The sequence below is a fragment of the Erithacus rubecula genome, assembly GCF_903797595.1.
Source record: "Erithacus rubecula genome assembly, chromosome: 11".
In the NCBI taxonomy this organism is placed as follows: Eukaryota; Metazoa; Chordata; class Aves; order Passeriformes; family Muscicapidae; genus Erithacus; species Erithacus rubecula.
Window position 1 is genome coordinate 11,265,747 of NC_136663.1, and position 27,925 is coordinate 11,293,671.

General features: G+C 50.8%; 2 protein-coding genes and 1 long non-coding RNA gene across 10 annotated transcripts; 2 read left to right on the plus strand and 1 right to left on the minus strand.

Annotated features, from left to right (window-relative positions):
* LOC306806594 (uncharacterized protein) lies at positions 1-20,085 on the plus strand. 8 transcript variants are annotated; one of them, XM_079315456.1, is made up of 11 exons: positions 1-155; positions 582-789; positions 981-1,249; positions 8,650-8,806; positions 9,007-9,257; positions 10,264-10,420; positions 10,618-10,868; positions 11,877-12,033; positions 12,229-12,497; positions 19,203-19,359; positions 19,555-19,652. In XM_079315456.1, exons 2-10 carry the CDS (start codon positions 672-674, stop codon positions 19,311-19,313), a joined length of 1,740 nt encoding a protein of 579 aa, XP_079171582.1. In that variant the 5' UTR covers positions 1-155; positions 582-671; the 3' UTR covers positions 19,314-19,359; positions 19,555-19,652. The 8 variants fall into 8 exon arrangements, with proteins under 8 accessions (XP_079171582.1, XP_079171583.1, XP_079171580.1 ...); XM_079315457.1 differs by lacking the exons at positions 19,203-19,359; positions 19,555-19,652 and adding an exon at positions 18,840-19,062; XM_079315454.1 differs by lacking the exons at positions 19,203-19,359; positions 19,555-19,652 and adding an exon at positions 12,866-13,215.
* LOC306806598 lies at positions 1,903-27,885 on the minus strand. The gene is made up of 2 exons (XR_013775505.1): positions 27,764-27,885; positions 1,903-2,583 (listed from the first exon to the last, which is right to left on the minus strand). It is a non-coding gene; the product is annotated as an uncharacterized lncRNA (long non-coding RNA).
* On the plus strand, positions 24,695-25,977 carry LOC306806475 (phospholipase A and acyltransferase 1-like). The gene is made up of 2 exons (XM_079315285.1): positions 24,695-24,947; positions 25,126-25,977. The coding sequence occupies exons 1-2, from the start codon at positions 24,833-24,835 to the stop codon at positions 25,425-25,427; spliced, it is 417 nt and encodes a 138-aa protein (XP_079171411.1). The 5' UTR covers positions 24,695-24,832; the 3' UTR covers positions 25,428-25,977.
* Positions 27,886-27,925: the final 40 nt, after the last annotated feature.

Below are 27,925 nucleotides of genomic sequence, written 5' to 3' on the forward strand. Positions count from 1 at the left end.
GATGGGACGGAATGGAAGAGACGGGACAGATCTCGGTCAGCCAGTTGTCGCCTGTGAGCCTAGCAGGATCAGATAAAGCGCCATTTTCCTGTTATTTATAGCGGCTGGCAGCGGCCCGGGAGCCCGGCTGCGACAACAGCGGGGCAGGCGCTGGGGTGAGCGGAGTTCGGGAATTGCGAGCGGGCGTTTTCCAGCAGGATGCAGCCCCTGCTGGGCGGAGGTGCCCCAGAGGCCGGGCACGGGCTGGGCACCGCGGGCACCCCCGGGCAGCCGCGCTCGGGCAGCGCAGCGGGCCCGGCCCCGGCGGCAGCGGAGCCCCGGAGGGAGCGCGGCCGGGAGGGGAGCGCGGGCACCGCGGGCGGGCGGGGGCAGCGCGGCCGGCGGCAGCAGCCGCACACACAGCCGGGCCGGGCTCGGCCTCGGGCGGCTGCGCTGGGGGGCAGCGGGGCCGCTCGCTGCCTCGCCCTGCGCCGGCGGGCGGCAGCGGCCCCGAGCCGGGGCCGGCCGAGCGGGGCCGCCGCTCCGGCAGCCGCTGCCCTCGGGCCCGCCGCTCACACCCTCCGTGCCTGCGCTCCCGGCAGCTGCCCTGCACAGCCCTCGCCTCCCCGCTGCGCTCTGCCCTGCGCTCAGCCTGCCGGATACAGCTGCGCCTCCGGACTGCTGCTACTGAGATGGCAGATGGCAGGAGCCACCCCCAGCCTGGGGACCTGATCGAGATCGACCGGCGTGCTTACCAGCACTGGGCCCTCTACGTGGGGGATGGATATGTCATCAACGTGACACCTGTAGGTAAGGCTGCTGCTACCTCGCTGGGTGCCGAGTGGGATGCCCCGGGTGCCCTGTCTCCTTCCATGGGTTGGTGCTGGTGGACCCTGCATGTGTAGGTCACCTTTCCAGGAAAAATCAGAAACCCATCTGAGGTCCTGGAAGAGCCAGAGAGGGTCTGCCTGCCTGCCTTGACCCCTACCTGCTTTCCCCAGATGAAGGTGCCCCATCCCTGTTGGTGAGCACCACATCAGTATTCACCAGAAAGGCCAAGGTGAAGAAGCAGCTCCTGAAAGAGGTGGTGGGAGATCATAAATGGCGTGTCAACAACAAATATGACCGCTCCCGCATTCCTCGCCCAGTGGAGGAGATCATCCGGAGAGCTGAGCAATGGATTGACAAGGAGGTGGAATATGATGTGCTTGGCAGCAACTGTGAGCACTTTGTGACAGAGCTTCGCTATGGAGAGGCAGTCTCTGAGCAGGTGAGTGGCACAGGGTGAGCCCTGAGTGCCAGGCTTGGGCTCCAACCCAGCGCTGCCTCTGGGCTCCCCAGAGCCCCTGCACCTGGAGGGGCACTCTGCTCTGTCTGCACCTGACAGTGCCCTGCACTGAGTGCCACCTCCTGGGGCTACAGACCTGGGTGTTACCCCTTCTGCTTATGGAACACATGCCTCTCACTCATTTAATTACCCTGATGTCCCTGCCGTTTCAGTATTATCATGCAAGGGAGCTGTAAATATAAGTGCCTCAGCCTGTGTTCTGCTTTCCCTTTATAGGTCAGAAATGCAGTTATTGGGACTGTGGCAGCTGTAGGAGGTGTCATTCTTGCTGGTCTTGCTGCTGCTGTTGTGAAGAGCTTCTCTTCTAAATCGAGTAAAGAGAGAAACTGCTAGTGATGGGCTGTCAGGGAGAGCTCAGAGCAAGGCAGGGGGAGCCCCTGGCCACAGCCACCACTGGTCAACTTTTGCTATACTTGCCATCAAGGCTTCCTTGCAACTGTGCCTTTCTGGAAACATTAAATCAGCCTTAATAAAACGTCAGAAACCCAAACTTTAATTATCACAAAATCCTCTTTTATGTAAGTATAACTTTACATCTAAGCTCAACTGTTTAGCCTTGCTTTTCCCTGTTATCACATTAAGAAATAAAAAGTCAGGATTGGTATAATTTAAAGTGACCTACAGCAGTACTAGCCTACTTGCTTTATCTGCTTTTATTTCATTGCCTGTGATGATTTTTGTGGTAGTTTGGGTACATTTGCACTGGTGTAGGCTTTTCATCTATTTTCATCAATTGGTTCCTGTAGGCTTTTCTTGTGTATCCATGATTTTTTACCTCAACTTTCTGAAAAAGTAAAAAAAAGGTACTGCTGAGGGTTTTCCAGCTGAGGCTCTATGTAGGTAGGAAAGCCTTGGCTGGAGGCTGCAAAGGAACAGGCAGGACATGTGCAGTGTCTTGGAGGCTATACTTGTGCTGCCTAAACTGAGAAACTCGTGGGAGGTTGGGAGGTTGGAGGGAAGGGCAGGCCTTATAAGCTCTATTTGGAATTTTACAGGAGTGCTGTGATTTTAGGATGATGGTGTTCTGTTTGGTTTTTCCCTGCCTACAAAGCATTTCTTAGTGTACTAACCCACACAAGTTCCTTCTCACAAAGCTGATGTGTGGATTGTCTTGGAAGAAAACTTCCAAGGGGAGTATGCTTTACTGTCCTGGAGATACCTGGAGTATCTGCCTTAAGTGTTTGGAACCAGTAACCTGCATCCCACTTGTGAGACACAGAATCCTGTGTTGCTTTTCTTCCATGCAACTGCCTGCACTGTAGGAAGAAGCGAGAGCAGGACAGCTGTCTGTGAGAGTCTGGCTGGTTTTGTCTGCTCTGAACAGGTTGTCCTGATTTAACCCAAGCCAGCAACAAAGCACCAGGAAGCCACTCACTCCCTGCTCAGCCCCATCCGGAAGGAAATCAGAAGAGTTGAAGTGAAAAACTTGTGTCTTTAGAAAAAGACGGATGAGTAGGTGTATCAAAAGCTGTGCAAGCAAGCAAAGCAAAGCAAAGCAGAAAATTAATTCACTGCTTTTTTAAATGTCAGTTTTACGATGCTTGAAATAAGCAAACCAATACTTCCTGTTATTTTGAATAAATATGTGAATAAATATCTGAATAAAGCTCTCTGTTTCAATACATGAAAGCATGTTATAATCAAAATGAAACTGAAACTCATTTTGGATTCCTGGAAAATGGATCAAAGCTTGTTTCATGGCTAATAAAGTGGTTATACAGCAGCCCATGAGCTATTATCTTGCTGTACTCAGAGCATTCTGTCTCCACACACAGGTAAGGGAGCACTGTGTCAGAACAGCATATGAACATCCCACACCTCTACTTAGTTCTCTGAGAGAAGAATACTGGAATTACATCCTTTGGGGAATGCCTTGCTGTTCATTTAAGCTGTATCATTTCAAGGAATGTGGCGGTTTGCAATTGTACCGTGCTTCTCCTTGCAGTTGGGGTGATGTTGCTCATTATGAGGCTGTCTTTCCATGGAGCCTGGTGGGAGCATTGACAGGATTTGGTAGAACACACACAGCCCTCGCCTCCCCGCTGCGCTCTGCCCTGCGCTCAGCCTGCTGGATACAGCTGCGCCTCCTGACTGCTGCTACTGAGATGGCAGATGGCAGGAGCCACCCCCAGCCTGGGGACCTGATCGAGATCGATGGGAAACTTCATCAGCACTGGTGTAAAATAGATACAATAGTAACTATTTATACTACAGCAGTCGTAGGAGGTGTTGTTATTGCTGTTCTTGCTGCGTTGGAACTGTCCAACGGCACATGCAGGAGAAAGTGCTGCTGATGAGCTGCTCTGAACAGGTTGTCCAGGTTCAACCACAGCCAACCACAAAGCACCTGGCAGCCCCTCTCTCACTCCATCCCCTGTCAGCCCCATCAGGGAGGGACTCGGAAGAGTTTAAGTGAAAACTTTTGGCTTGAGAAAAAGTTATTTTAGTAGGTAACCAAACACTCTGCACTGAAGGAAAGCAAAGCAAGGGATTAATTCTCAGCTTCTTTTAAACTGCAGTTTTACAATATTTGAAATTACCAAGCCAAGATTTCCAGTTGTATTTTGTACTGCCTTTATTATTATATCTGAGTAAAGTTATTGACTTTAGTACAGGAATACAAATCATAATAAAACTGAAACTGAAACTCGGTTGTGTATTCCTGGAAATGGAATCAAGACTTAATTTATGGCTAGGCTATTTAAATGGTTATACATCAACCTGTGATCTGCAACCTTTCTGTACTCAGCATTCTCACTGCACACCCTGAAAAATGAGTGCTGTCTGATGGCAGCATATGGACATCTCACTTCTCTACTTCATCCTGGAATTCAAAAGAATTGGTATTACTTTATCTGGGGAATTGTCTCGTTACTCTTGAAAGCTGTCGCATTTCATAGAATGCTGAAGTTTGCAACGGTACTGTGCTTCTCTGTGCAGTCAGGGTGATGTTGCTCATTATGAAGCTGCCGTTCCATGAGCCTGGTGAGTGCATTGACAGGGTTTGGTGAAACACTGCCCAAACCATGTGGTGAGTGTGAGGAGGAGCAGCAGAATCCACCACTTGCTGCATTTTGAGCTTTTGTATGAGATACTGGCAAGGCCCAAGTCCTGCAGCTGCCATGGAACAGAGCCAGGGCTGCTCTTTTCCCAAGACCCAAGAGAAATATCCTTGACTATGGTCAGGGGTATGGGCACAGCCTGTCCCTAAATGGAAAGGCTTTTGCAGAGATTTCAACCATGTGAATGAGGTACACATCAGAGTAAGAAAAGCTGGGCTGATTCAGTGCAAGCCAGTGAAGCCCCAGCATTGTGCAAACTGGTGCCCCTCACTGTGCTTGTGAGTGGGTTTAACATAAATTTAATCCATTAGCTCTTTGCTGCAAAGCCTTTTGCGTTTCCATGAGGCCATTTGAGATCCCTCTAGAGCATCCTCTGCCAATTTTTTGGTACCAATTGTTTCACTGATAGCCAAGCCAGGTTTTAAGCATGATCCACTCGTTGTTGTTCTGCAAGTAAATGTCCATCAGAGTGACAGAGTGCAGGGGCAGGGCTGTTTCCCATCACTGGACAGGAGGACGACACAGGGATAGCGTCTCCCCATGATGAGTTGGTGGCCCCACATCCACAGGAACAAGATCATGTTTTCTACTTGCCAGGTGTTTTTTGCACTTCCCTAGGAGCAGATCCATCCCATTGCAGTTCACGGGCGGTGCCAGAGGTGCGAGTCCAGGGCAGGACAAACAGTGACCTCGGAACGATTGCAAAATCGACCATAACACTTATAGTGAGACCAGCTGGCCTGGAGCCCAGCCACATCAGCAGCAGTAAAGGTGCTGGGGTGAGCACAGCTACAGCTGCGTGTCCAGACTGCATGCCCCTGAGATGGGGCAGGACAATGGCAAACCCCAGCCTGGGGACCTGATCGAGATAGACTGGCCATTTTACCAGCACTGGGCCCTCTTTGTGGGAAATGACTATGTCATCCATGTGACAGGTAAGCCTTGTGCTGCCTGGCATGGTGCCAAGTGGGTGTTGGGATGCCCTAGGAGTTCTGTCTCTCTCCATAGGCTGATGGTATACCCTGAGTGTAGCTGGCTTTTCCAGGAACAATCAGAAAACCATGTGAGGTACTGAAGGGGCCATAGAGGGTCTGCCTGCCTGCATTATCTCCTCCTTGCCTTCCCCAGAGGAAGGAGCCCCATCCAGTTTGGGTAGCATCACATCAGTATGGATCACCACAGCCAAGGTGAAGAAGGAGCTTCTGGTTAAGGTGGCTAGAAATGATAAATGGCATGTCAACAACAAGTATGATGGCTCCCGCGCTCCTTGCCCTATGAAGGAGATCATCCAGCGTGCTGAGAGCTGAGTTGACAGGCAGGTGGAATATCATGTGCTTAGGAGCAAATGTCATGCAGTAGGGTCATGTTGGCAAGGCCTGAGACCTGCTCTAGTTGCCATGCAGTAGGGTCAAGGCTTTTCATTCCCCAACAGCTGAGAGAACAATCCTTGCCTGTGCTGTGGGGCAAAACCAGCACAAGCACAGAGTGTCTCTAAATGGAAAGGCTTTTTAGGGATTTCAACCATCTGAATTTGGAGCACATCAGAGCATGAAAATCTGGGCTGATTCAGTGCAAACCAGTGAAGTCCCAGCATTGAAAAGCCTGGAGCCCAGCTTCAGGATCTCACCTGATCCTCTTCACTGAATTTGCAGTTGGTCTTAACATCAATCCAATCCATGCTTTCTGCTGCAAAGTCTTCTATATTTACACAAAGCCATTTCAAATGTCTTGGTAGCATCATCTGCCATTTGTGGTCCTGACTGACTGGTCCTCAAGGCAGGATTTAATCAGCACACAGAGGTGGTTGTTCTGATAGATAATGCCCTGTGGATGGAAAAGGCACAGGGTCAGTTGTCCATGACTGGACAGGAGGGCCTCTCTGGAAAAGAGTTTCCACGCAATGAGGCAGTGACCAGACTTTGTCATGTACAAGATGAGGATTCCAATTAAAGTGTCGTTTTGGCACCCCCCTTGGAAGCGTTCCCAGGAGCACGGCACCGTCAGGGGGCAGATGGGAGCGTTCTGGGGCAGTGCTCTCAGTGAACGGAGCCGGAACCACGCAATTTCCTCTAATATATTTCGAGCAGGAGCAGCGCCCCGGGACCTTATTCACGTGAGCAGCGGTACAGGTGCTGGGGTGAGCGGAGTTCGGGAATTGCGAGCGGGCGTTTTCCAGCAGGATGCAGCCCCTGCTGGGCGGAGGTGCCCCAGAGGCCGGGCACGGGCTGGGCACCGCGGGCACCCCCGGGCAGCCGCGCTCGGGCAGCGCAGCGGGCCCGGCCCCGGCGGCAGCGGAGCCCCGGAGGGAGCGCGGCCGGGAGGGGAGCGCGGGCACCGCGGGCGGGCGGGGGCAGCGCGGCCGGCGGCAGCAGCCGCACACACAGCCGGGCCGGGCTCGGCCTCGGGCGGCTGCGCTGGGGGGCAGCGGGGCCGCTCGCTGCCTCGCCCTGCGCCGGCGGGCGGCAGCGGCCCCGAGCCGGGGCCGGCCGAGCGGGGCCGCCGCTCCGGCAGCCGCTGCCCTCGGGCCCGCCGCTCACACCCTCCGTGCCTGCGCTCCCGGCAGCTGCCCTGCACAGCCCTCGCCTCCCCGCTGCGCTCTGCCCTGCGCTCAGCCTGCCGGATACAGCTGCGCCTCCGGACTGCTGCTACTGAGATGGGACAGAACAATAGCAATCCCCAGCCTGGGGACCTGATCGAGATCGACCGGCCATTTCATCAGCACTGGGCCCTCTACATGGGGGATGGATATGTCATCCACTTGACACCTGTAGGTAAGTATATTGTAGACTGGCGAGGTTCAGGGAATTTCTCGATGTACTCCGGGAGCCCTGTCATCAACCGTGGCCTGCTGGTTGAGTCTTTCTGTGTAAAAACCCTTCCCAGGTGCAGACAAAACCCCTCTAACTTCTTGGAGATCAGACAGGGTCTGCATTCCTGCCTTTTCTCCTCCTTCAATATTATATACAGGCAAACCGAAGATAAAACCGGAACTCCACGAGGTGCCAGTATTCACCAGAATGGTGAAGATGCAGCGTCTGAAGAAGGCGGTGCAACATTATAAGTGGCGTGTCAACAACAAATATGATGAGTCCAAAAATCCTCTCCCAGTGGAGGAGATCATCTCGCGTGCTGCAGTGTATATGGGCAAGAAGGTGAAATATCATTCGTTTGGTAGGAATTGTGAGCACTTTGTGGAAAAACTCCGCTATGGAGAGGCATTCTCTGAGCAGGTGAGTGTCATAGGGGAGCCCTGGTGGCTCCCAGAGCAGCTCCTGGCTGCTGGCTGTGAGCTGGGCACTGGGACACAGCCTGCAGCCTGCATGGGCACAGCCCAGTGCCAGGCGTGGGCTCCAACCCAGCGCTGCCTCTGGGCTCCCCAGAGCCCCTGCACCTGGAGGGGCACTCTGCTCTGCCTGCACCTGACAGTGCCCTGCACTGAGTGCCACCTCCTGGGGCTACAGCAAGGAGTAGGTGTAGCCTCCTAGGTGTAACTCTTTCGGCTCATAGGGCACATGCCTGTTTTTTATTCAGTTCTCTTGATTATTGCAGCTTGTTCTCCATTACCATGCCTGGGATAAATGAAAGTGCTCCTTGTGTTTCCAGCCTGACTTTTGCTTTCCCTTTATGTGCTAAGATAGCAGGTGTTTGCATGCTGGCAGTAGGATCTGTGCTGTTGCCTGTACTGTTTGAGTGGGATTTCTGGGGTGAAATCCAGAGAGAAGAAGAGCACTGATGGGCCATCAGGAAGAGCTGAGAGAAGTCAGAGATTCCCTGTCTGCATGGGATCTCTTCCCTGCTTTTGCCACTCTTATAGAAAGCATTAAATGAAAGCCTTAATAAAACATAAAGCCCAAACTCATCATGCCTGGAATCTTCTTCTCTATGGATATAGGTTTGTATGCAAGCTCAACATTTTGGCTTTGCTTCTCCCTGCCATCCCATCAAGAAATACCAAGTCAAGCATATCATCAATTCAAGATGACCCCCAGCAGTACTGAGCTGTTTGTCACATCTGCTTTTACCTTTTTTTCTGTGATGATTTTTGTGGCAGTCTGCAAGCACTTGAAAGCAAATTTTCCTTTCCATATGCTGCCACGTACCCTCCAGTGCTTTGCTGAGAGCTGATGTAAGCTTTCTACCTCAACCTGGCTTTATTATCTACATCCTATTGGCTCTTCCTATGGAAAAACTTGTTTAAGCCTTAACTTTCTCTAAAAGTAAACTAAATTTTTTGTTTAGCATATACTGTGTGTTTTCCAGCACAAAGCATTTGTAGGTGGTAAATTGCACATCCTGGATAGGAGAAATGATGAGGAATACCCAAAGCCTGGGGACCTGATTGAGATCAAACGGGGACATTATGATCACTGGGCCCTCTATGTGGGGGATGGATATGTCATCCATGTGACACCTGTAGGTAAGGTTGGTGCAGTCTTGTAGGATTCAGTGGGGATGTTGGGGTGTTTCAAGAGCCCTTTCTATCTCCACATGCTGCTCCATGTTGACCCTGTGTGTGTGTACACAAGGTTTCTTGCAGCAGTCCAAATGCCATGTGAGGTTTCGAAGCCCCCAGAGAAGGTTTGCCTGCCTGCCTTATGTCCTCTTTACCTTTCCCAGATGATGGAGACCCACCCTTATCAGCTGGCAGTGAGACAATACTCAACATAAAGGTTACAAAGGAGCTTCTGAAGGAGGTGGTTGGAAATGATGCCTGGGCTGTCAACAACAAGTGTGACTGTCGCTGCACTCCTCTGCCCGTGGAGGAGATCATCTGGCGTGCTGAGGGCTGCATTGGCAAGGAGATGGCATATGATGTGTTTGACTTCAAAGCTGATGATTTTGTGACAAAACTCCGCTATGGTGACCAGGTGAGTGTCCCAGGGTGAGCCCTGGTGGCTCCCAGAGCAGCTCCTGGCTGCTGGCTGTGAGCTGGGCACTGGGACACAGCCTGCAGCCTGCATGGGCACAGCCCAGTGCCAGGCGTGGGCTCCAACCCAGCGCTGCCTCTGGGCTCCCCAGAGCCCCTGCACCTGGAGGGGCACTCTGCTCTGCCTGCACCTGACAGTGCCCTGCACTGAGTGCCACCTCCTGGGGGTGCAAACCTGGCTGTTACCCCTTTGGCTCATGGGGCACGTGCCTCTTTCTGATTTACTTGTTCTGGGTATCGCTGCCTGTTCTCCATTACCATGCCTGGGGTAAATGAAAGTGCTCCTTGTGTTTCCAGCCTGACTTTTGCTTTCCCTTTATGTGCTAAGATAGCAGGTGTTTGCATGCTGGCAGTAGGATCTGTGCTGTTGCCTGTACTGTTTGAGTGGCTTTCTGGGGTGAAATCCAGAGAGAAAAACTGCAGTCATGGCCATCAGGAAGAGCTGAGGGAAAGGCAGGGATTGCCTGGTTGCACAGGGTCTCTTCCCTGCTTTTGTCACTCTTATAGAAAGCATTAAATTAAAGCCTTAATAAAACATAAAGCCCAAACTCATCATACCTGGAATCTTCTTCTCTATGGATATAAGTTTGTATGCAAGCTCAACATTTTGGCTTTGCTTCTCTCTGCCATCCCATCAAGAAATACCAAGTCAAGCATATCATCAATTCAAGATGACCCCCAGCAGTACTGAGCTGTTTGTCACATCTGCTTTTACCTTTTGTCTCTGATTGATTTCATGGCAGTCTGCAAGCACTTGAAAGCAAATTTTCCTTTCCGTATGCTGCCCCCTCCCCTCCAGTGCTTTGCTGAGAGCTGATGTAAGCTTTCTACCTCAACCTGGCTTTATTATCTACATTATATTGGCTCTTCCTATGGAAAAAGTGATTTTAAGTTTGTCTAAAAGTAAACTAAATTTATTACTAAGGGTCTACTGTGTTTTTTTGCAGCACAGGGCTTTTGTAGGTGGTGAATCACACATTCTTGATATGAGAGATTATGAGGAATACCCAAAGCCTGGGGACCTAATTGAGATCAAACGGGGGCATTATGATCACTGGGCCCTCTGTGTTCGGGATGGATATGTCATCCATGTGACACCTGTAGGTAAGACTGGTGTAGCCTGGTAGGATGCAGAGGGGGTGTTGATGTGCTCCAGGAACCGTTTCTTCCTCTAGATGCTCTGCATGTTGACCCTGTGTGTGTAGATCAAGTTTCCAGGAGCAGTCCAAAAGAGTTCTGACGTTTTGGATTGGCCATGGAAGATTTACCTGCCTGCCTTATCTCCTCTCTATCTTTCCCAGATGATAGAGTTCCATCACTGTCAGATGGCAGTGGCACAATACTCAACATAAAGGTTACAAAGGAGCTTCTGAAGGAGGTGGTTGGAAATGATGCCTGGGCTGTCAACAACAAGTATGACTGTCGCTGCACTCCTCTGCCCGTGGAGGAGATCATCTGGCGTGCTGAGGGCTGCATTGGCAAGGAGATGGCATATGATGTGTTTGACTTCAAAGCTGATGATTTTGTGACAAAACTCCGCTATGGTGACCAGGTGAGTGTCCCAGGGTGAGCCCTGGTGGCTCCCAGAGCAGCTCCTGGCTGCTGGCTGTGAGCTGGGCACTGGGACACAGCCTGCAGCCTGCATGGGCACAGCCCAGTGCCAGGCGTGGGCTCCAACCCAGCGCTGCCTCTGGGCTCCCCAGAGCCCCTGCACCTGGAGGGGCACTCTGCTCTGCCTGCACCTGACAGTGCCCTGCACTGAGTGCCACCTCCTGGGGCTACAAACCTGGCTGTTCCCCCTTTGGCTCATGGGGAATGTGCCTTTTTTTGATTTACTCGTTCTGGTTGTCACTGCCTGTTCTCCATTACCATGCCTGGGGCTAAATGAAAGTGCTCCTTGTGTTTCCAGCCTGACTTTTGCTTTCCCTTTATGTGCTAAGATAGCAGGTGTTTGCATGCTGGCAGTAGGATCTGTGCTGTTGCCTGTACTGTTTGAGTGGGATTTCTGGGGTGAAATCCAGAGAGAAGAAGAGCACTGATGGGCCATCAGGAAGAGCTGAGAGAAGTCAGAGATTCCCTGTCTGCATGGGATCTCTTCCCTGCTTTTGCCACTCTTATAGTAAGCATTAAATGAAAGCCTTAATAAAACATAAAGCCCAAACTCATCATGCCTGGAATCTTCTTCTATGTGGATATAGGTTTGTATCAAGTTCAGCATTTTGTCCTTCCTTCTCCCTGCCATCCAATCAAGAAATACCAAATCAAGCATATCATCAATTCAAGGTGATCCCCAGCAGTGCTGAGCTGTTTGTCACATCTGCTTTTACCTTTTTTCTGTGATTAATTTCATGGCAGTCTGCAAGTTTTTGAAAGCAAATTTTCCTTTCCGTATGCTGCCCCCTCCCCTCCAGTGCTTTGCTGAGAGCTGATGTAAGCTTTCTACCTCATCCTGGTTTTATCATCTACATGCTATTGGATCTTCCTATGGAAAAATTGATTTTAACCTAAATTTTTTCAGAAATTAAACTAAATTGATTGGTGTTTAATGTGTGTTTTCCAGCTGAGGGCTTTTGTCGGTGGCGAATCACACATCCTTGATACAAGAGATGACAAGGAATACCCCATCCCTGGGGACCTGATTGAGATCTACCGGCCACTTTACCAGCACTGGGCACTGTACGTGGGGAATGGATATGTCATCCATGTGACACCTATAGGTAAGGCTGGTGCAGCCTGGCAGAACGTAGTGAGGGTCTTGTGGTGCTACAGGAGTGCAGTGTCCCCCCCAGTTGCTGCTCCATGTGGACCCTGTGTAGATGAGGTTTCCAGGAGCAGTCCAAAAGCCATGTGAGGTTTTGGAGGGGCCAGAGAAGGTTTGCCTGCCTGCCTTATCTACTCCCTGTCTTCACCAGGTGAAAATTCTCCACCTGCCTCAGCCGGCACTATGACATTACTTGTTAAAAGGGCGAAGGTGAAGAAAGAGCTCCTGGAGGAGGCTGCTGGAGAAGATAAATGGCATGTCAACAACAAGTATGACCACTACTGCAAGCCTTTCCCTGTGGAGGAGATCATCCGGCGTGCTGAGCACCAGATCGGCAAGGTTGTGCTGTATCGTTTGTTCTACAAGAACTGTGAGCACTTTGTGACAGAGCTCCGCTATGGAGAGGGACTCTCTGAGCAGGTGAGTGTCCCAGGGTGAGCCCTGGTGGCTCCCAGAGCAGCTCCTGGCTGCTGGCTGTGAGCTGGGCACTGGGACACAGCCTGCAGCCTGCATGGGCACAGCCCAGTGCCAGGCGTGGGCTCCAACCCAGCGCTGCCTCTGGGCTCCCCAGAGCCCCTGCACCTGGAGGGGCACTCTGCTCTGCCTGCACCTGACAGTGCCCTGCACTGAGTGCCACCTCCTGGGGGTGCAAACCTGGCTGTTACCCCTTCTGCTGATGGGGCATATGTCTCTTGTAGATTTAATTATGCTTATTATCTATGCCTGTTCTGGGGGTAAATGTAAGTGTTTATGATATCTCTATCTTTTGTTGTGCTTTCCCTTTGCAGGCCATGACAGCACTGGGAAATATCCGATCCACGATTGGCACGGTGATGGCTGGGGTAGGAACTGCCGGTGCTTCTGTTCTCGCCGGTCTTATTTTTCCATCTGCTCTTCCTGCTGTGGCTGCTAATGGTCTTCTTCTTCTTTCCACTATCCTTACGAGGAATGACTTCATTTTGAAAAAAATCATAAAGGCAAAGGTATATATAGAACAACAGAGGTGCTGTTAGAAAGAGTTCAAGGAAAGCATGGAGTCCCTGGTCACTGTCCAGCTTTTGCCACAAACTTCATGAAGACTTACTAGGAACTGATGTGGTAATTAATTCAATGACTTATTAAAATGAAAAAATCCAAACTCACCTGGCCTAAAGTCATCTTTTATCTGTTTGAGCATTGCTTTGTGTGCAGGTTCTACTGTTCAGACTTGCTTCTCTCTGCCATTCCATTAGAAATAGTAAGTCAAGAATGTCGCTGGTCTAGGTGACTCCCAGCAGCACTAGCCTGGTTTCCCCATCTGCTTTTGTTTCATTGTCTGTGATGATTTTTGTAGTTGTCCACAAGCAATTGTCAGCAAATATTCTACTCCTGCCCCCCTCCCTTCTCCCCCTTCCCCTTCAGTGCTTTTCTGAAGATTGGTGCAGGCTTCCTCTCCACATCCTGCTTTGATCAGCTGCATCCTATGGGCTCTTGTACTAAAGTGAAGGCAGCCTCATCCTCCCATAACCAATCTGCCAGGTACTACAGAAGGGAACATGATCTGTCAGACCCCCTTTAAAAAACATCTAGTATGTATGCCCAAGAAAAAAACATCATAACCAGGGCTAGAGGGTCCCTGCCTCTAGCCAGGAAGATGCATGGGAATCCCAGGTCTTTTAGACAGTGTAGTTCTGATGACCTGGCACATAACAGCCACAAAAATACGTGGCATTAGTTAAGACTGGTGCATGGTGTACCCAAATATCATCGGGACATGTGGGGGCAGAACCTATTTCTATTGCTGGGGTGATGGGGGATTGTAGGAATTGACTCTTCTGGGGAGAGTGCAGAAACATCCAATTGTAACTGGCCCAGAGGCATGGTGCATTCTAAGCATAGACTTCCTCCAGAGTGGCTATTTCAAAGACCTAAAGGGGCTCAGGTGGGCTTTTGGAATAGCTGCTGTAGAGGCAGAGGCCATTAAGAAATTGAACACCTTGCCTGGACTATCAGAAAATCCATCTACAATAAGACTCCTGAAAGCAGAAGAGCAATAGGTACCAATTGCCACCTCAACAGTGCATCAGCAGCAGTAGAAAAAAAATCAAGATGCTGTAATCCCCATCTGCAAGATCAGCTGTGATCTGAACAGCCAAGGGAAGGTCAGCAGGGCTCACTCATCCTCCAACAGTCCCATTTAACTTGTGCTGAAGTCTAACAGAAAAAAAAACAACAAAACAATTGACTGTAGTCTATCATAGCTTAAATAAAGTGACACTACTGCTGAATGCTGCTGTGCTGGAAATGCTGGAACTCCAGTGGAAGCTGCAGTCCAAGGCAGCAAAGTGCTAGGCCACCTCTGATATTGCTAACATGTTTTTCCCCATTCCCCTGGCAGCAGAGTGCATGCCTCAGATTGCTTGCAACTGGTAAGTGCAGCAGATCTAAAACCGACTCCCTAAGAATAGAAACACAACCCCACCACCAGCCATAGGCTGATCCAGGCTGCTCCTGGTGACTAATGCAATAAACAGAGAAATCCAATGCCTCAAAAAAACGTTATTTTAAGGTGAACTACCCATGACACAATGTCTGTATCTATATTACATATATATATGTATAAAACTAAGGTAGTGCATGTATGTATATAATTTAAAAGTTTAAATTTGATGTAACATAATGATATGAGAAAAAAATTGAGGTGGATGATGTTGGGTGTTGAGGTTTTTCCCTTTCTTTTTCTCTTCTTGTTTCTTGTGGAAATTCTCCCATTGCTTTGGAAAAAAGCATTGATGACTAAGCTCTTGCGGCATCCAGGACAGGGGAGGGGAAAACTCCCTCCTTTTTTTAGGAGTTTCTCTCAGCGGGACAGTTGCACCAAACAGTAGCAGATCTCTTTTAGCTCTCGCTCTCTGACTCATTAAAGACATCCAGGCTGTCCCTTACTGCGGGGAGAATTCACCAGTGCCTGAGGCCCAATCACCATCTGCTTGTGTGCCCGTAAATCCTGAACTCCCCCTCTCCCTGCCCTGCTCAGAGCCGGGCCCTGCTGGTCCAGCACCGCTGCTCCTTCGGGATTGCTCTGGGTTTCTCCACACAGCAGCCCACACCCTCCTGCCTTCCTGAACCTGAACAAGCCTGATAGATGATTTTTATCCTCCCTTCAAACTCAGAGCCCATTCTAAGATTCTACTCTTTGAGCTGCCAAAACATTGAAAACATTAAAGAATTACTAAGGCAGCCAGGAAACTTTGAGTCACAGAGCTCTGGCCATTCTCCCTTCAGGGACCAAATGTTGATTCTAAAGCCTTCATAGTCCCAGCACCAGACCAATCTTCCCCCAGACAGCAGGAAGACAAAGCCAAGGTCTCTGCAGTGCTGGGGGTGAGGGATGTGAAGAATCAGCTGTGAGGCACCCATGCTTCATCTCTCAGTGCACTGAGCCACACCATTTCCTTGTCACAAAGATGATTTGTGGATTGTCTTGGAAGAAAACTTGGAAGGCAAAGTGTGCTTTATTGTCCTTTAGCTGGAGTATCTGCCTCAAGTGTTTGGAACCAGATAACCTGCATCTCACTTGTGAGACACAGAATCCTGTGTTGCTTTTCCTACATGCAATTGCCTGCACTGCAGGAAGAGGTGAGAGCAGGATAGCTGTCTGTGAGAGGCTGCCTGGTTTTGTCTGCTCTGAACAGGTTAAACCCCAACCAGCAACAAAGCACCTGGCAGTCATTCAATCATTCACTCACTAACTCCCTGCCCTGAAAGCCCCATCAGGCAGGGAATCAAAAGAGCTGAAGTGAAAAACTTGTAGCTTGAGATAAAGTTGCTTTAGTAGGTGAATTTAAAAATCAATTTTGTATTCCTGGAAATGAAATCAAAACTTCTGACATGGGCAAACCCTTTAGGTGGATATACAGCAACCTATGAACTTTTCACTTTCTATACTCAGAGCATTCTCACTGCACACCCTGAGAAAGAAGTGCTGTGTGAGGGCAGCATATGGACATCTCACTTCTCTACTTCATCCTGGAACAAAAGAGAGCTGGCATTATTTTATCTGGGGAATTGTCTTACTGCTCTTGAATCTGTAGCATTTCATAGAATGCTGAAGTTTGCAATGGTACTGTGCTTCTCTGTGCAGTCAGGGTGATGTTGCTCATTATGAAGCTGCCGTTCCATGAGCCTGGTGAGTGCATTGACAGGGTTTGGTGAAACACTGCCCAAACCATGTGGTGAGTGTGAGGAGGAGCAGCAGAATCCACCACTTGCTGCATTTTGAGCTTTTGTATGAGATACTGGCAAGGCCCAAGTCCTGCAGCTGCCATGGAACAGAGCCAGGGCTGCTCTTTTCCCAAGACATAAGAGAAATATCCTTGACTATGGTCAGGGGTATGGGCACAGCCTGTCCCTAAATGGAAAGGCTTTTGCAGAGATTTCAACCATGTGTATAAGGTGCACATCAGGGGAAGAATATCTGAGCTGATTCAGTGCAAGCCAGGAAAGCCCCAGCATTGTGCAACCTGCTGCCCTTCTCTGTGTATTTGTGTGGGGTTAACTTAAATTTAATCCATCAGCTTTTTCCTGAAAAGCCTTTTGCGTTTCCACAAGGCCATTTGAGATCCCTCTGCAGCATCCTCTGCCATTATTGGTACCAAGTGTTTGACTGGTAGCCAAGCCAGTTTTAACCATGATCCAGTTGTTGTTGTTGTTCTGCAAGAAAAGGTCCCGCGGAGTGACACGGTGCAGGGTCAGGGCTGCTGCACTTCGCAGGATGACACGGGGATAGTCTCCCCATGATGAGGTGCTGGCCCCACTTTCTCGGCAGTAAGATCACGTTTTCCACTCGACGACTGGATATGGTACTGCCCTAGGAGCGGAGCCTTCCCGCTGAAGGAATGGGTGGTGTGAGATGCCGAGTTCCGGGGCAAGACAGGCAGTGCTGACGAAACGACCATTTATAGCGGGAGGCAGCGGCCCGGGACCCTATCCAGGACAGCAGCGGAACAGGTGCTGGGATGAGCAGATCTGTGGAATAGCGGGCGGCCATTTCCCAGCTGGAAGCAGCCCCTGCAGGCTGCCGGCGGCGGGCGCGGCTGTGACGGGCGGCCGGAGGTGCCCCAGAGGCCGGGCACGGGCTGGGCACCGCGGGCACCCCCGGGCAGCCGCGCTCGGGCAGCGCAGCGGGCCCGGCCCCGGCGGCAGCGGAGCCCCGGAGGGAGCGCGGCCGGGAGGGGAGCGCGGGCACCGCGGGCGGGCGGGGGCAGCGCGGCCGGCGGCAGCAGCCGCACACACAGCCGGGCCGGGCTCGGCCTCGGGCGGCTGCGCTGGGGGGCAGCGGGGCCGCTCGCTGCCTCGCCCTGCGCCGGCGGGCGGCAGCGGCCCCGAGCCGGGGCCGGCCGAGCGGGGCCGCCGCTCCGGCAGCCGCTGCCCTCGGGCCCGCCGCTCACACCCTCCGTGCCTGCGCTCCCGGCAGCTGCCCTGCACAGCCCTCGCCTCCCCGCTGCGCTCTGCCCTGCGCTCAGCCTGCCGGATACAGCTGCGCCTCCGGACTGCTGCTACTGAGATGGCAGATGGCAGGAGCCACCCCCGGCCTGGGGATCTGATCGAGATCGATGGGAAACTTCATCAGCACTGGGCCCTCTACATGGGGGATGGATATGTCATAGACTTGATACCTGTTGGTAAGGATATTTTAGACTGGCGAGGTGCAGGGAATTTCTCGGGGTGCTCCGGGAGCCGTGTCTCCCTCCATGGGCTGCTGATTGACCCTTTGTATGTAGAAGCCCTTTCCAGGAGCAGAGAAAACCTATCACAGGTCTTGGAGGGGTCAGACAGGGTCTGCCTTCCTGCCTTATTTCCCTCCTTCCGTATACAGAAAAACGGAAGGTTGAATTGGATGATGTCAAGGAGCCAAAATTCATCAGAACAGTGAAGAAGGAGCTCCTGATGGAGCTGGCCGGAAACTATACATGGCATGTCAACAACAAGTCTGATCAGGACTACACTCCTCTCCCAGTGGAAACGATCATGCAGTGTGCTGCAGCTTGTATCGGCAAGGAGCTGACATACCATTCATTTGGTAGCAACTGTGAGCGCTTTGTGAAAGAGCTCCGCTATGGAGAGGCATTCTCTGAGCAGGTGAGTGTCCCAGGGTGAGCCCTGGTGGCTCCCAGAGCAGCTCCTGGCTGCTGGCTGTGAGCTGGGCACTGGGACACAGCCTGCAGCCTGCATGGTCACAGCCCAGTGCCAGGCGTGGGCTCCAACCCAGCGCTGCCTCTGGGCTCCCCAGAGCCCCTGCACCTGGAGGGGCACTCTGCTCTGCCTGCACCTGACAGTGCCCTGCACTGAGTGCCACCTCCTGGGGCTGAAAATCTGGGTGTTACCCCTCCTGCTTATGGGGCACATGGCTCTTTTTGATTTTCATTCTCCTAACTATAGCTGCTTATTTTTCATTACCATGCCTGGGGCTAAATGAAAGTGCTCTTCGTGTTTCCAGGCTTAGTAGTGCTTTTTCTAGATCTGCTAAGATAGCAACTGTTTGCATGCTGGCAGTAGTATCTATGCTGCTGCCTTCACTTTGTGAATGGTATTGCTGGGAGTGAAGTCCAGAGAGAAGACCTCTGATGGGCCATCAGGAAAGGTCAAAGGCAGAGGTTCCTTGGCTGCATGGGGTCTCTCCCCTGCTTTTGCCACTCTTATAGAAAGAATTAAATGAAAGCCTCAATAAAATGTGAAAACCCAAACTCATCATGCCTTGAATCTTCTTTTATATGAACATAGGTTTGTGTGCAAGTTCAGCATTTTGGCCTTGCTTCTCCCTGCCATCCCATCAAGAAATACCAAGTCAAGCATATCATCAATTCAAGGTGATCCCCAGCAGTACTGAGCTGTTTGTCACATCTGCTTTTACCTTTTTTCTGTGATGATTTTTGTGGTAGTCTGCAAGCACTTGAAATCAAATCTTTCTTTTCTTACGCTGCCACCTCCCCTCCAGTGATTTGCCGGGGACTGGTGTAAGCTTTCAATCTCATCCAGCTTTTATCAGCTACATGCTATTCGTTTTTTCTATGGACAAACTGATTTTAACTGTAGCTTTCTCAAAAAGTTAATTTTCTTGCTGAGGGTAAAATGTGTGTTTTTCAGCAAAAGGCTTTTTTAGGTGGTGAAATGCACTGTCATGATATCACTAATGAGAATGGCTACCCAAAGCCTGGGGACCTGATTGAGATCTACCGGCCACTTTACCAGCACTGAGCCATCTATGTGGGAGGTGGATATGTCATCCATGTGGCACCTGTAGGTAAGGGGGCTGTAGCCTGCTAGGATGCAGAGGGGGTGTTGGGGTGCTCCCGGATCCCTTTTTACCTCCAGCTGCTGCTCCATGTGGACCCTGTGTAAATGAGATTTCCAGGAGCAGTCCGAAAAGCCATGTGAGGTATTGGAGGGGCCAGAGAAGGTTTTCCTGCCTGCCTTATCTCCTCCCTGCCTTCACCAGGTGAAAATTCTCCCCCTGCCTCAGCCAGTAGTATTTCATTAGTCACTAGAAGGGCGAACGTAAAGAAAGATCTCCTGGAGGACGTGGTTGAAAATAATGACTGGGCTGTCAACAACAAATATGACCAGTACCGCAATCCTTTCCCTGTGGAGGAGATCATCCGGCGTGCTGAGCGCCAGATCGGCAAGGTTGTGCTGTATCGTTTGTTGTACAAGAACTGTGAGCACTTTGTGACCAAGATCCGCTATGGAGAGGGACTCTCTGAGCAGGTGAGTGTCCCAGGGTGAGCCCTGGTGGCTCCCAGAGCAGCTCCTGGCTGCTGGCTGTGAGCTGGGCACTGGGACACAGCCTGCAGCCTGCATGGGCACAGCCCAGTGCCAGGCGTGGGCTCCAACCCAGCGCTGCCTCTGGACTCCCCAGAGCCCCTGCACCTGGAGGGGCACTCTGCTCTGCCTGCACCTGACAGTGCCCTGCACTGAGTGCCACCTCCTGGGGGTGCAAACCTGGCTGTTACCCCTCTGCTGATGGGGCAGGTCTCTCACTGATTTAATTGCCCTCATTATCTTTGCCTCTCGTTGGTTCTCATGTCTGGGTGTAGGTATAAGTGTTTATCACATCTCTATGCTGTGTTTTACTTTCCCTTTACAGGTGATGGAAACACTTGCACATTTACATTACATTTCTTCTGCAGCGACTGTGATAGGAGGGCTGCTGGGTGTGGTTTTTGCGCCCACTGTTCCTGTTCTTGCTGGTGTTGGTCTTGGTACTGTTGCCTCTACTGGTTTCGTTTCAAACAGTATTGTTCATTGTTTCATTTGTAAAAAATTCAAAAAGGCAAAAGAAGATATACTAGAACAGACGTGCTGTTAGGAAGAGCTCAAGGAATGCCTGTAGTCCTTGGTCCCTGTCTAGCTTTTGCCAAAGTATAATCAAGAATTTCTAGCAACTGCAATGATAATTAAAATTCTTACTGAAATGTTAAAATCCAAACTCATCTTACCTAAAATCCAGTTTTATATGAGTATTGCTTTGTATGCAGATTCAACAGTTCAGCCTTGCTTCTCTCTGCAATCCAATTAGATTTAATAAGACAAGAATGTCACCATTCTAGGTGACCCCCAGCAGCTCTAGCCTAATATCCACATCTTCTTTTATTTCGCTGTCTGTGATAATTTTTGTGGTAGAACACAAGTATTTGCAAGTAAATTTTCTATTCCATATGTGTGTTTGTGTGTGTGTGAATAATACATAATAAAGTTTGTCTCTGGAATATGGGGAGAATCTTCTTGCTTTTGAGAAAAATAGGAACAAGCCAGCTTCTGTCAGAGACATTTTTCAAGCAAAGTTGGATTCCAGAAAAACCAGGCCAAAGACTGTTTTATTCCCTGATGGAGCTGTGTGGCCAGACCTTGGAGAGGGCAGTGAGGTGGGGCAGGAGGGGCTGGCGATGGGCACAGGCACTGGCACTTGTCCTGCATTTCCAGAAGGGCAGAACCCTGCCTGCTTCAGATGAGGTATTTGGAAAACTGACGTGTGCTGGCACTCAGGCTTTGGCAATAAAGGGTGCATCCAATGGTTCTTGAGAGCAACATCTTGCCACCAGCAGCAGCCTCACAGCTGTTGTGCAACTCCATGAGGAAAAGCAGTTCCAGCTCACCAGCTGGATCCCACTGAAGGCCTTTCTGGTTCACAGAACTTGTGGGTTAATGTGGCATTTTAATGTGTTTCCACCCTTCTCCCTGCAGATACCAAAGCCCCTTGAAACACTGGGTCAGGTGATGCACTCCCAGCTCACAGTACTAGCAATGACACCCAAACTGTCCCTTCATGCCAGGCTGAAATGCCTTTGGGTATTGGGGGACACAGACCATGTTGGTGGCCCCAGACTATTGGCTGGGGAAGCTGTCCCCACATGGTGACCCACCAGTGGTCCCAGAGGTCCCACTAGCCCTGGGATGAACCTTCCAGATTCACAGCATCTCACTTTGCTCTCTGCCCTTCACCCTCTGTGGGTCTGTGCCCCCAAGACCAGCACGGACTGGGGCCAAGGGAGGGAGCCCAGAGTAAATCCATACATAAATTTCCTTCACTCTTCCATTTAATATATCAAGGTTTTAGTGGGCATCATATACTGTTGATACACAATGGTCATTTCTCCTTAACTACCCTCCTTTGCCTGCCTGAGACACTGACTTCTTTCTCAAGGGGTTTTTTTTTCCATCTCTCCCAAAGCCCCGTTTTATAGCACATAATCTTCCTGGGCCCCCACCAGCCAGCTAGGCAACACTCAGACCCTTCTAGCTCCATTTCTTCTTTTGGAAGAGATGAAGTTGCATCATGGAGCTTTTTCCCAACTCTCAGGGTCTCTACAGTCAATCTACACCCTGACTGTAATTATTCAGCCTTTCAGATCTTTGTTAAACTTGAAGCCCTGTATGTCCTTTCTCCCCTGGTGAGTCATGCCAATAAGGATAAAAAGCCTATGGTGAGAGCTATGTACCCACATGTGGATGCAACACTGACCCAAAACACCAGAATGGTGCCAACAAACTTAATCTTACAAATTTAACACCAGAATGGTCAGGTGTTCACAGCAAAGGCAGCAGCTCGACCTACCCTGCTCAAAACACAAAATACAAATCCTATTTTACATCTACAGTACTGTGGGTTTATTAGTGCTGCAGATGGGTTCTGTGTTTAGGATTTGTGTTTAGGCTCTCTCAGAAGAGTAGAAAATAGTTCAAATTCCATAGACAAATATTTTTGCCTTAAGGTACTGTAGAGCTACTTACCTACCCTTCATCTGCAGCAGTCTCTTTCTTTTGTTTTATTCTGCAGCTAAACTTTTAATCCCAGATTAAGCTGCCATTGCTTTTACATTACTAATTTGCTCAAGAGTTATGGAAATCAAACACATTTCTACACAAACAGGTAATTATTTTCACATTTGGACAAAAGGCTTTTTTACTGGTTACTCCGTGACTGACTGCAGTATCTGGATTGAAATTTTTTTAAGGAAGGGCAGGCAAATCTATGCTGTGGTCACTGCTATATTTTGCCCTTTCACATGATTTCACTTCTGAACCTGATTCAGAAATATTAGCTACCAAGGACAAAGCTCGCCTAACATCACAAGAATCCTCCCAGCACTGAAATGTGAGGGGCAAACCCAATTCAAACCCCCATTCTTCTATGTTTTTTACAGTTCCTGAGCAATCAAGTTTGGTTTATCAGTACCTTTGAGAGCTGTGCACTCCCACTCACACTAGTACACACCAAGCTCAGAGCAGACAGCAGAACCCCGTGAGCAAACTCACCTGAGCAGCTGCAGCAGACACTGGAGGCTGGGGACTTGGGAGGTGAAAGATGAGGTCACAGGCACCTCCTGTTCTAACAGTGATATCACTGCATGGATCACTTTCAAAGCCTGAAATTCACGGCCATCACAAGGTAGAAACATATCCTTCCCACCTCATCATTAATAAATAATGAACTGTGGCTTTTTCAGAAAGGTGTCATGTCTTGTTTATGCTGAAAATGCAATCTCCATAATTAGTGAGAATCATGTTTGGGGGAGAAAGCTTTCCTTTGAGGGACCTGGAGGAGAATCTTTGGGGTCAAACCCCCAAACCATGCCAGGTGTTTTTCAGCTCTGCTAGGCTGCTGGACAACACCAAGAACCATGCAGGAGTCGCTGGAGTTGGGGCTATTTGTAAATGTGGGGGTCTGCCTTGGCATTTTCCTCAGCCTCAATTAGTGCTGCCTTCTGTGCTGTGCTGGAGAGAGGCAGTGGCTGTGTCTGGGTGAGGGGTGCTAGTGCTTCAGATGGAGAGGGGTGCCTGTAAGAGAACTGGAAGAAAAGCAGCTACAATCCAATGGGTGCATTGACAGGATTTGGTGGAGCACTGCCTGAAGCACAAACTGAGAGTGAGAGGAGAAGCTGCAGAATCCATCACTTGCTGTGTTCAACACTCCTGAGCCTTTCTATGAAAAGTTGGCAAAGCCTGAGACCTGCTCAAGTTGCCATGCAGTAGAGTCAAGGCTCTTCTTTCCCCAACAGCTGAGAGAACAATCCCTGCCTGTGCTGTGGGGCAAAACCAGCACAAGCACAGAGTGTCTCTAAATGGAAAGGCTTTTTAGAGATTTCAACCATCTGAATTTGGAGCACATCAGAGCATGAAAATCTGGGCTGATTCAGTGCAAACCAGTGAAGCCCCAGCATTATAAAGCCTGGAGGCCAGCTTCAGGATCTCACCTGGTTCTCTTCACTGCATTTGTAGTTGGTCTTAACATCAATCCAATCCATGCTTTCTGCTGCAAAGTCTTTTGCATTTACATAAAGTCATTTCAAAGGGCTCAGCAGCAACATCTACCTTTTGTGGTCCTGACTGACTGGTCCTCAAGGCAGGATTTAATCAGCACACAGAGGTGGTTGTTCTGATAGATAATGCCCTGTGGATGGAAAAGGCACAGGGTCAGTTGCCCATGACTGGACAGGAGGGCCTCTCTGGAAAAGAGTTTCCACGCAATGAGGCAGTGGCCAGACTTTGTCATGTACAAGATGAGATTTTCCAATCAAAGGGTGGTTTTGGCACGACCCTTGGAAGCACAGGAGCAGGGCAACGTCAGGGGGCAGATAGGAGAGTTCTGGGGCAGTGCTCTCAGTGAACGGAGCCGGAACCACGCAATTTCCTCTAATATATTTCGAGCAGGAGCAGCGCCCCGGGACCTTATTCACGTGAGCAGCGGTACAGGTGCTGGGGTGAGCGGAGTTCGGGAATTGCGAGCGGGCGTTTTCCAGCAGGATGCAGCCCCTGCTGGGCGGAGGTGCCCCAGAGGCCGGGCACGGGCTGGGCACCGCGGGCACCCCCGGGCAGCCGCGCTCGGGCAGCGCAGCGGGCCCGGCCCCGGCGGCAGCGGAGCCCCGGAGGGAGCGCGGCCGGGAGGGGAGCGCGGGCACCGCGGGCGGGCGGGGGCAGCGCGGCCGGCGGCAGCAGCCGCACACACAGCCGGGCCGGGCTCGGCCTCGGGCGGCTGCGCTGGGGGGCAGCGGGGCCGCTCGCTGCCTCGCCCTGCGCCGGCGGGCGGCAGCGGCCCCGAGCCGGGGCCGGCCGAGCGGGGCCGCCGCTCCGGCAGCCGCTGCCCTCGGGCCCGCCGCTCACACCCTCCGTGCCTGCGCTCCCGGCAGCTGCCCTGCACAGCCCTCGCCTCCCCGCTGCGCTCTGCCCTGCGCTCAGCCTGCCGGATACAGCTGCGCCTCCGGACTGCTGCTACTGAGATGGGACAGAACAATAGCAATCCCCAGCCTGGGGATCTGATCGAGATCTTCCGGCGTGATGGTTACCAGCACTGGGCCCTCTACGTGGGAAATGGATATGTCATCCATGTGACAGGTTTGTGCAGCCTGTCAGGGTGCCAAGTGGGTGTTGTGATGCCCCAGGTGCCCTGTCTAGATCCATGAACTGGTGTTGGACCCTGTGTGTGTAGCTGGTTTTTCAGGTGCAGTCTGAAACTCATCTGAGGTCTTGCAGGGGTTACAGAGAGTCTGACTCTCTGCCTTACCTCCCCCAGATCTGCCTTCCCCACGTCAAGGAATCCCATCCAGTTCGGGTAGCATCACATCAATATTGACCTCCAGGGCAATGGTGAAGAAAGAGCTCCTGACGAAGGTGGCCGGAAAGGATAAATGGCGCATTAACAACAAATATGACAACAGCTATGATCCTTTCCCTGTGGAGGAGATCATCCAGCGTGCTGAAAGCTGGGTTGGCAGGGAGGTGGAATATGATGTGCTTAAGAAGAACTGTGAGCACTTCGTGACAGAGCTCCGCTATGGAGTAGGGCTCTGTGAGCAGGTGAGTGTCCCAGGGTGAGCCCTGGTGGCTCCCAGAGCAGCTCCTGGCTGCTGGCTGTGAGCTGGACACTGGGACACAGCCTGCAGCCTGCATGGGCACAGCCCAGTGCCAGGCGTGGGCTCCAACCCAGCGCTGCCTCTGGGCTCCCCAGAGCCCCTGCACCTGGAGGGGCACTCTGCTCTGCCTGCACCTGACAGTGCCCTGCACTGAGTGCCACCTCCTGGGGCTGCAAACCTGGCTGTTACCCCTTCGGTTTATGGGCCACATGTGTCTCTCACTCACTTATTCACCATGACTGTCCCTGCCCTTTCTTCATTATCATGCTAGGGGGAGAGGAGGGGCAGTAAATATAAGTGCTCCTCATGTTTCCAGCCTGTGTTTTACTTTCCCTTTATAGGTCAAAAATACTGCTTTACGAGTTGTTGGTGCTGTTGCTGCGGTGGCATTGCTTTTGATATAGTATTACTGATTGTCTGCCAAGTAGAGGTCAGAGCAATGCAGGGGGGAGTCTGTGACCACGGCAGCCACTGGTCGGATTTTGCTACACCTACCATCAAGGCTTCTTTGGAACCCTTGCTGCAAACAAAACAAATCCTTAACAAAATATATGAAATTGCAACTCATATTGCTCTAAATCCTCATTTATCTGTGTATAGCTTTATGTGCAGGTTTTACACTTTAGCCTTCCTTCTCCATGCCATTCCAGTAAAGAACAGCAAGTCATGATTGTCACCATTCAACATGATCCACAGCATTTCTAGCCTGGTTGACACATCATGTTTTATTTCATGGACTATGATGATTTTTGTGGTAGTCTGGGAGCTCTTGCAAGCAATTTATGGATTCCCGTCCCCACACCTCCCCTCCAGTGCTTTGCTGAGGACAGGTGCAGGCTTCTCCTCGTGTTTTGATCAGCTAACTCCTGGAGGTTCTTTCTTTGTATCACTGAAATAAAAAGTACTGCTGAGAATTTACTGTGTTTTCCAACTGAGGCCGGGTGTAAGTGGTGTTTTGGTTTAAAAGACAGAATTCTGCCAAGGAGGGCGGAAACCTTCCTGGACGAGAAATAAGACCCTTCCCTCCAAATGATTATGACTTCGAATCCATGGGGCTTTCAGGCAGAAAGGAGGAAAGATGATCCAGAGCTCTTTCCTAGAACATGTATGGATCAGAGCAGCCGAGTGCTCAGCAGCCGGACTCCCGGGCGCGCAGCAGCGCTGTCCGCTCGGGGCAGGCGGGGGGAGCCGCGGCCAACCCGCTCAGCAGCGCCAGAGAGCTCAAAACCGGCCACCAGACTGCCGAACCCCCATTCCCCTTCCAAAACCGTTCCCTTGGTGTCCAGGGCTATCAGACAATTCCTTCATATGGCTCATTCACCCGCATTCCATCTCCATTCATTCACCCTCTCCTGCTCCCGGCTTCTTTACGATGGCAAGGGGGAAAATTCACTACGGAGCCCTAACACGAATGAGTGGGAAAGCTCTGGCTGCCAGGTCTGCAAACAGACAGGCAGGGCATGTACCGTGCCTTGAAACCTGTGCTTGTGCTGCCAAAACTGAGCGGCTCCTGGGAGGTTGGGAGATAGGAAGTAAGGGCAGGTCTTACAGGCTGTATCCTTCAGGGTGTTACAGGGTCATTCTGATTTTGGTACGATGGTGTTTTGCTCAATTTTCCCCTGACTACAAAGTTTTCCTATCCCTGATTCTTCTGACTCTTTTGCAGCAGCAGACCCCCAGTGTTGGGAGATCTGACAGAGAAACCCCAGCTTCCCTTTTCTCTATCAGCTCTTTGTTCCATTGTGCCATCAAAATTTCCCAGTTCACCACTTTAAGTGCAGTAATTGTTGTCCTTGAACCTGAACAAGCCTGATAGATGATTTTAATCATCCCTTCAAACTCAGAGCCCATTCTAGGATTCTACTCTTTCAGCTGCCAAAACATTGAGGTCCTCAAATAATTACTAAGGCAGCCAGGAAACTTTGAGTCACAGACTGTGACCATCCTCACTTCAAATACCAAATGTTGATTCTAAAGCCTTCATAGTCCCAGCACCAGACCAATCTTCCCTCAGACAGCAGGAAGACAAAGCCAAGGTCTCTGCAGTGCTGGGGGTGAGGGATGTGAAGAATCAGCTGTGAGGCATCTATGCTTCATCTCCCAATGCACTGAGGCACACCATTTCCTTGTCACAAAGATGATTTGTGGATTGTCTTAGAAGAAAACTTGGAAGGCAAAGTGTGCTTTATTGTCCTTTAGCTGGAGTATCTGCCTCAAGTGTTTGGAACCAGATAACCTGCATCTCACTTGTGAGACACAGAATCCTGTGTTGTTCTTGTTACATACAATTGCCTGCACTGCAGGGAGAGGTGAGAGCAGGATAGCTGTCTGTGACAGGCTGCCTGGTTTTGTCTGCTCTGAACAGGTTGTCACAGTTTAACCCCAACCAGCAACAAAGCACCAGGCAGCCACTCACTCACTCACTCACTCACCCTACCAGACCCATAAGACAGCAAATCA

Bases quoted from the DNA above. Each gene is read 5' to 3' on its own strand.
- LOC306806475 (XM_079315285.1), top strand. From the start codon at position 24,833: ATGGGACAGAACAATAGCAATCCCCAGCCTGGGGATCTGATCGAGATC. The intron at 24,948-25,125 runs GTTTGTGCAGCC...TACCTCCCCCAG, and splicing joins ATATGTCATCCATGTGACAG to ATCTGCCTTCCCCACGTCAA.
- LOC306806594 (XM_079315454.1), top strand. From the start codon at position 672: ATGGCAGATGGCAGGAGCCACCCCCAGCCTGGGGACCTGATCGAGATC. The intron at 9,258-10,263 runs GTGAGTGTCCCA...GTTTTTTTGCAG, and splicing joins AACTCCGCTATGGTGACCAG to CACAGGGCTTTTGTAGGTGG. The intron at 12,498-12,865 runs GTGAGTGTCCCA...TTCCCTTTGCAG, and splicing joins GAGAGGGACTCTCTGAGCAG to GCCATGACAGCACTGGGAAA.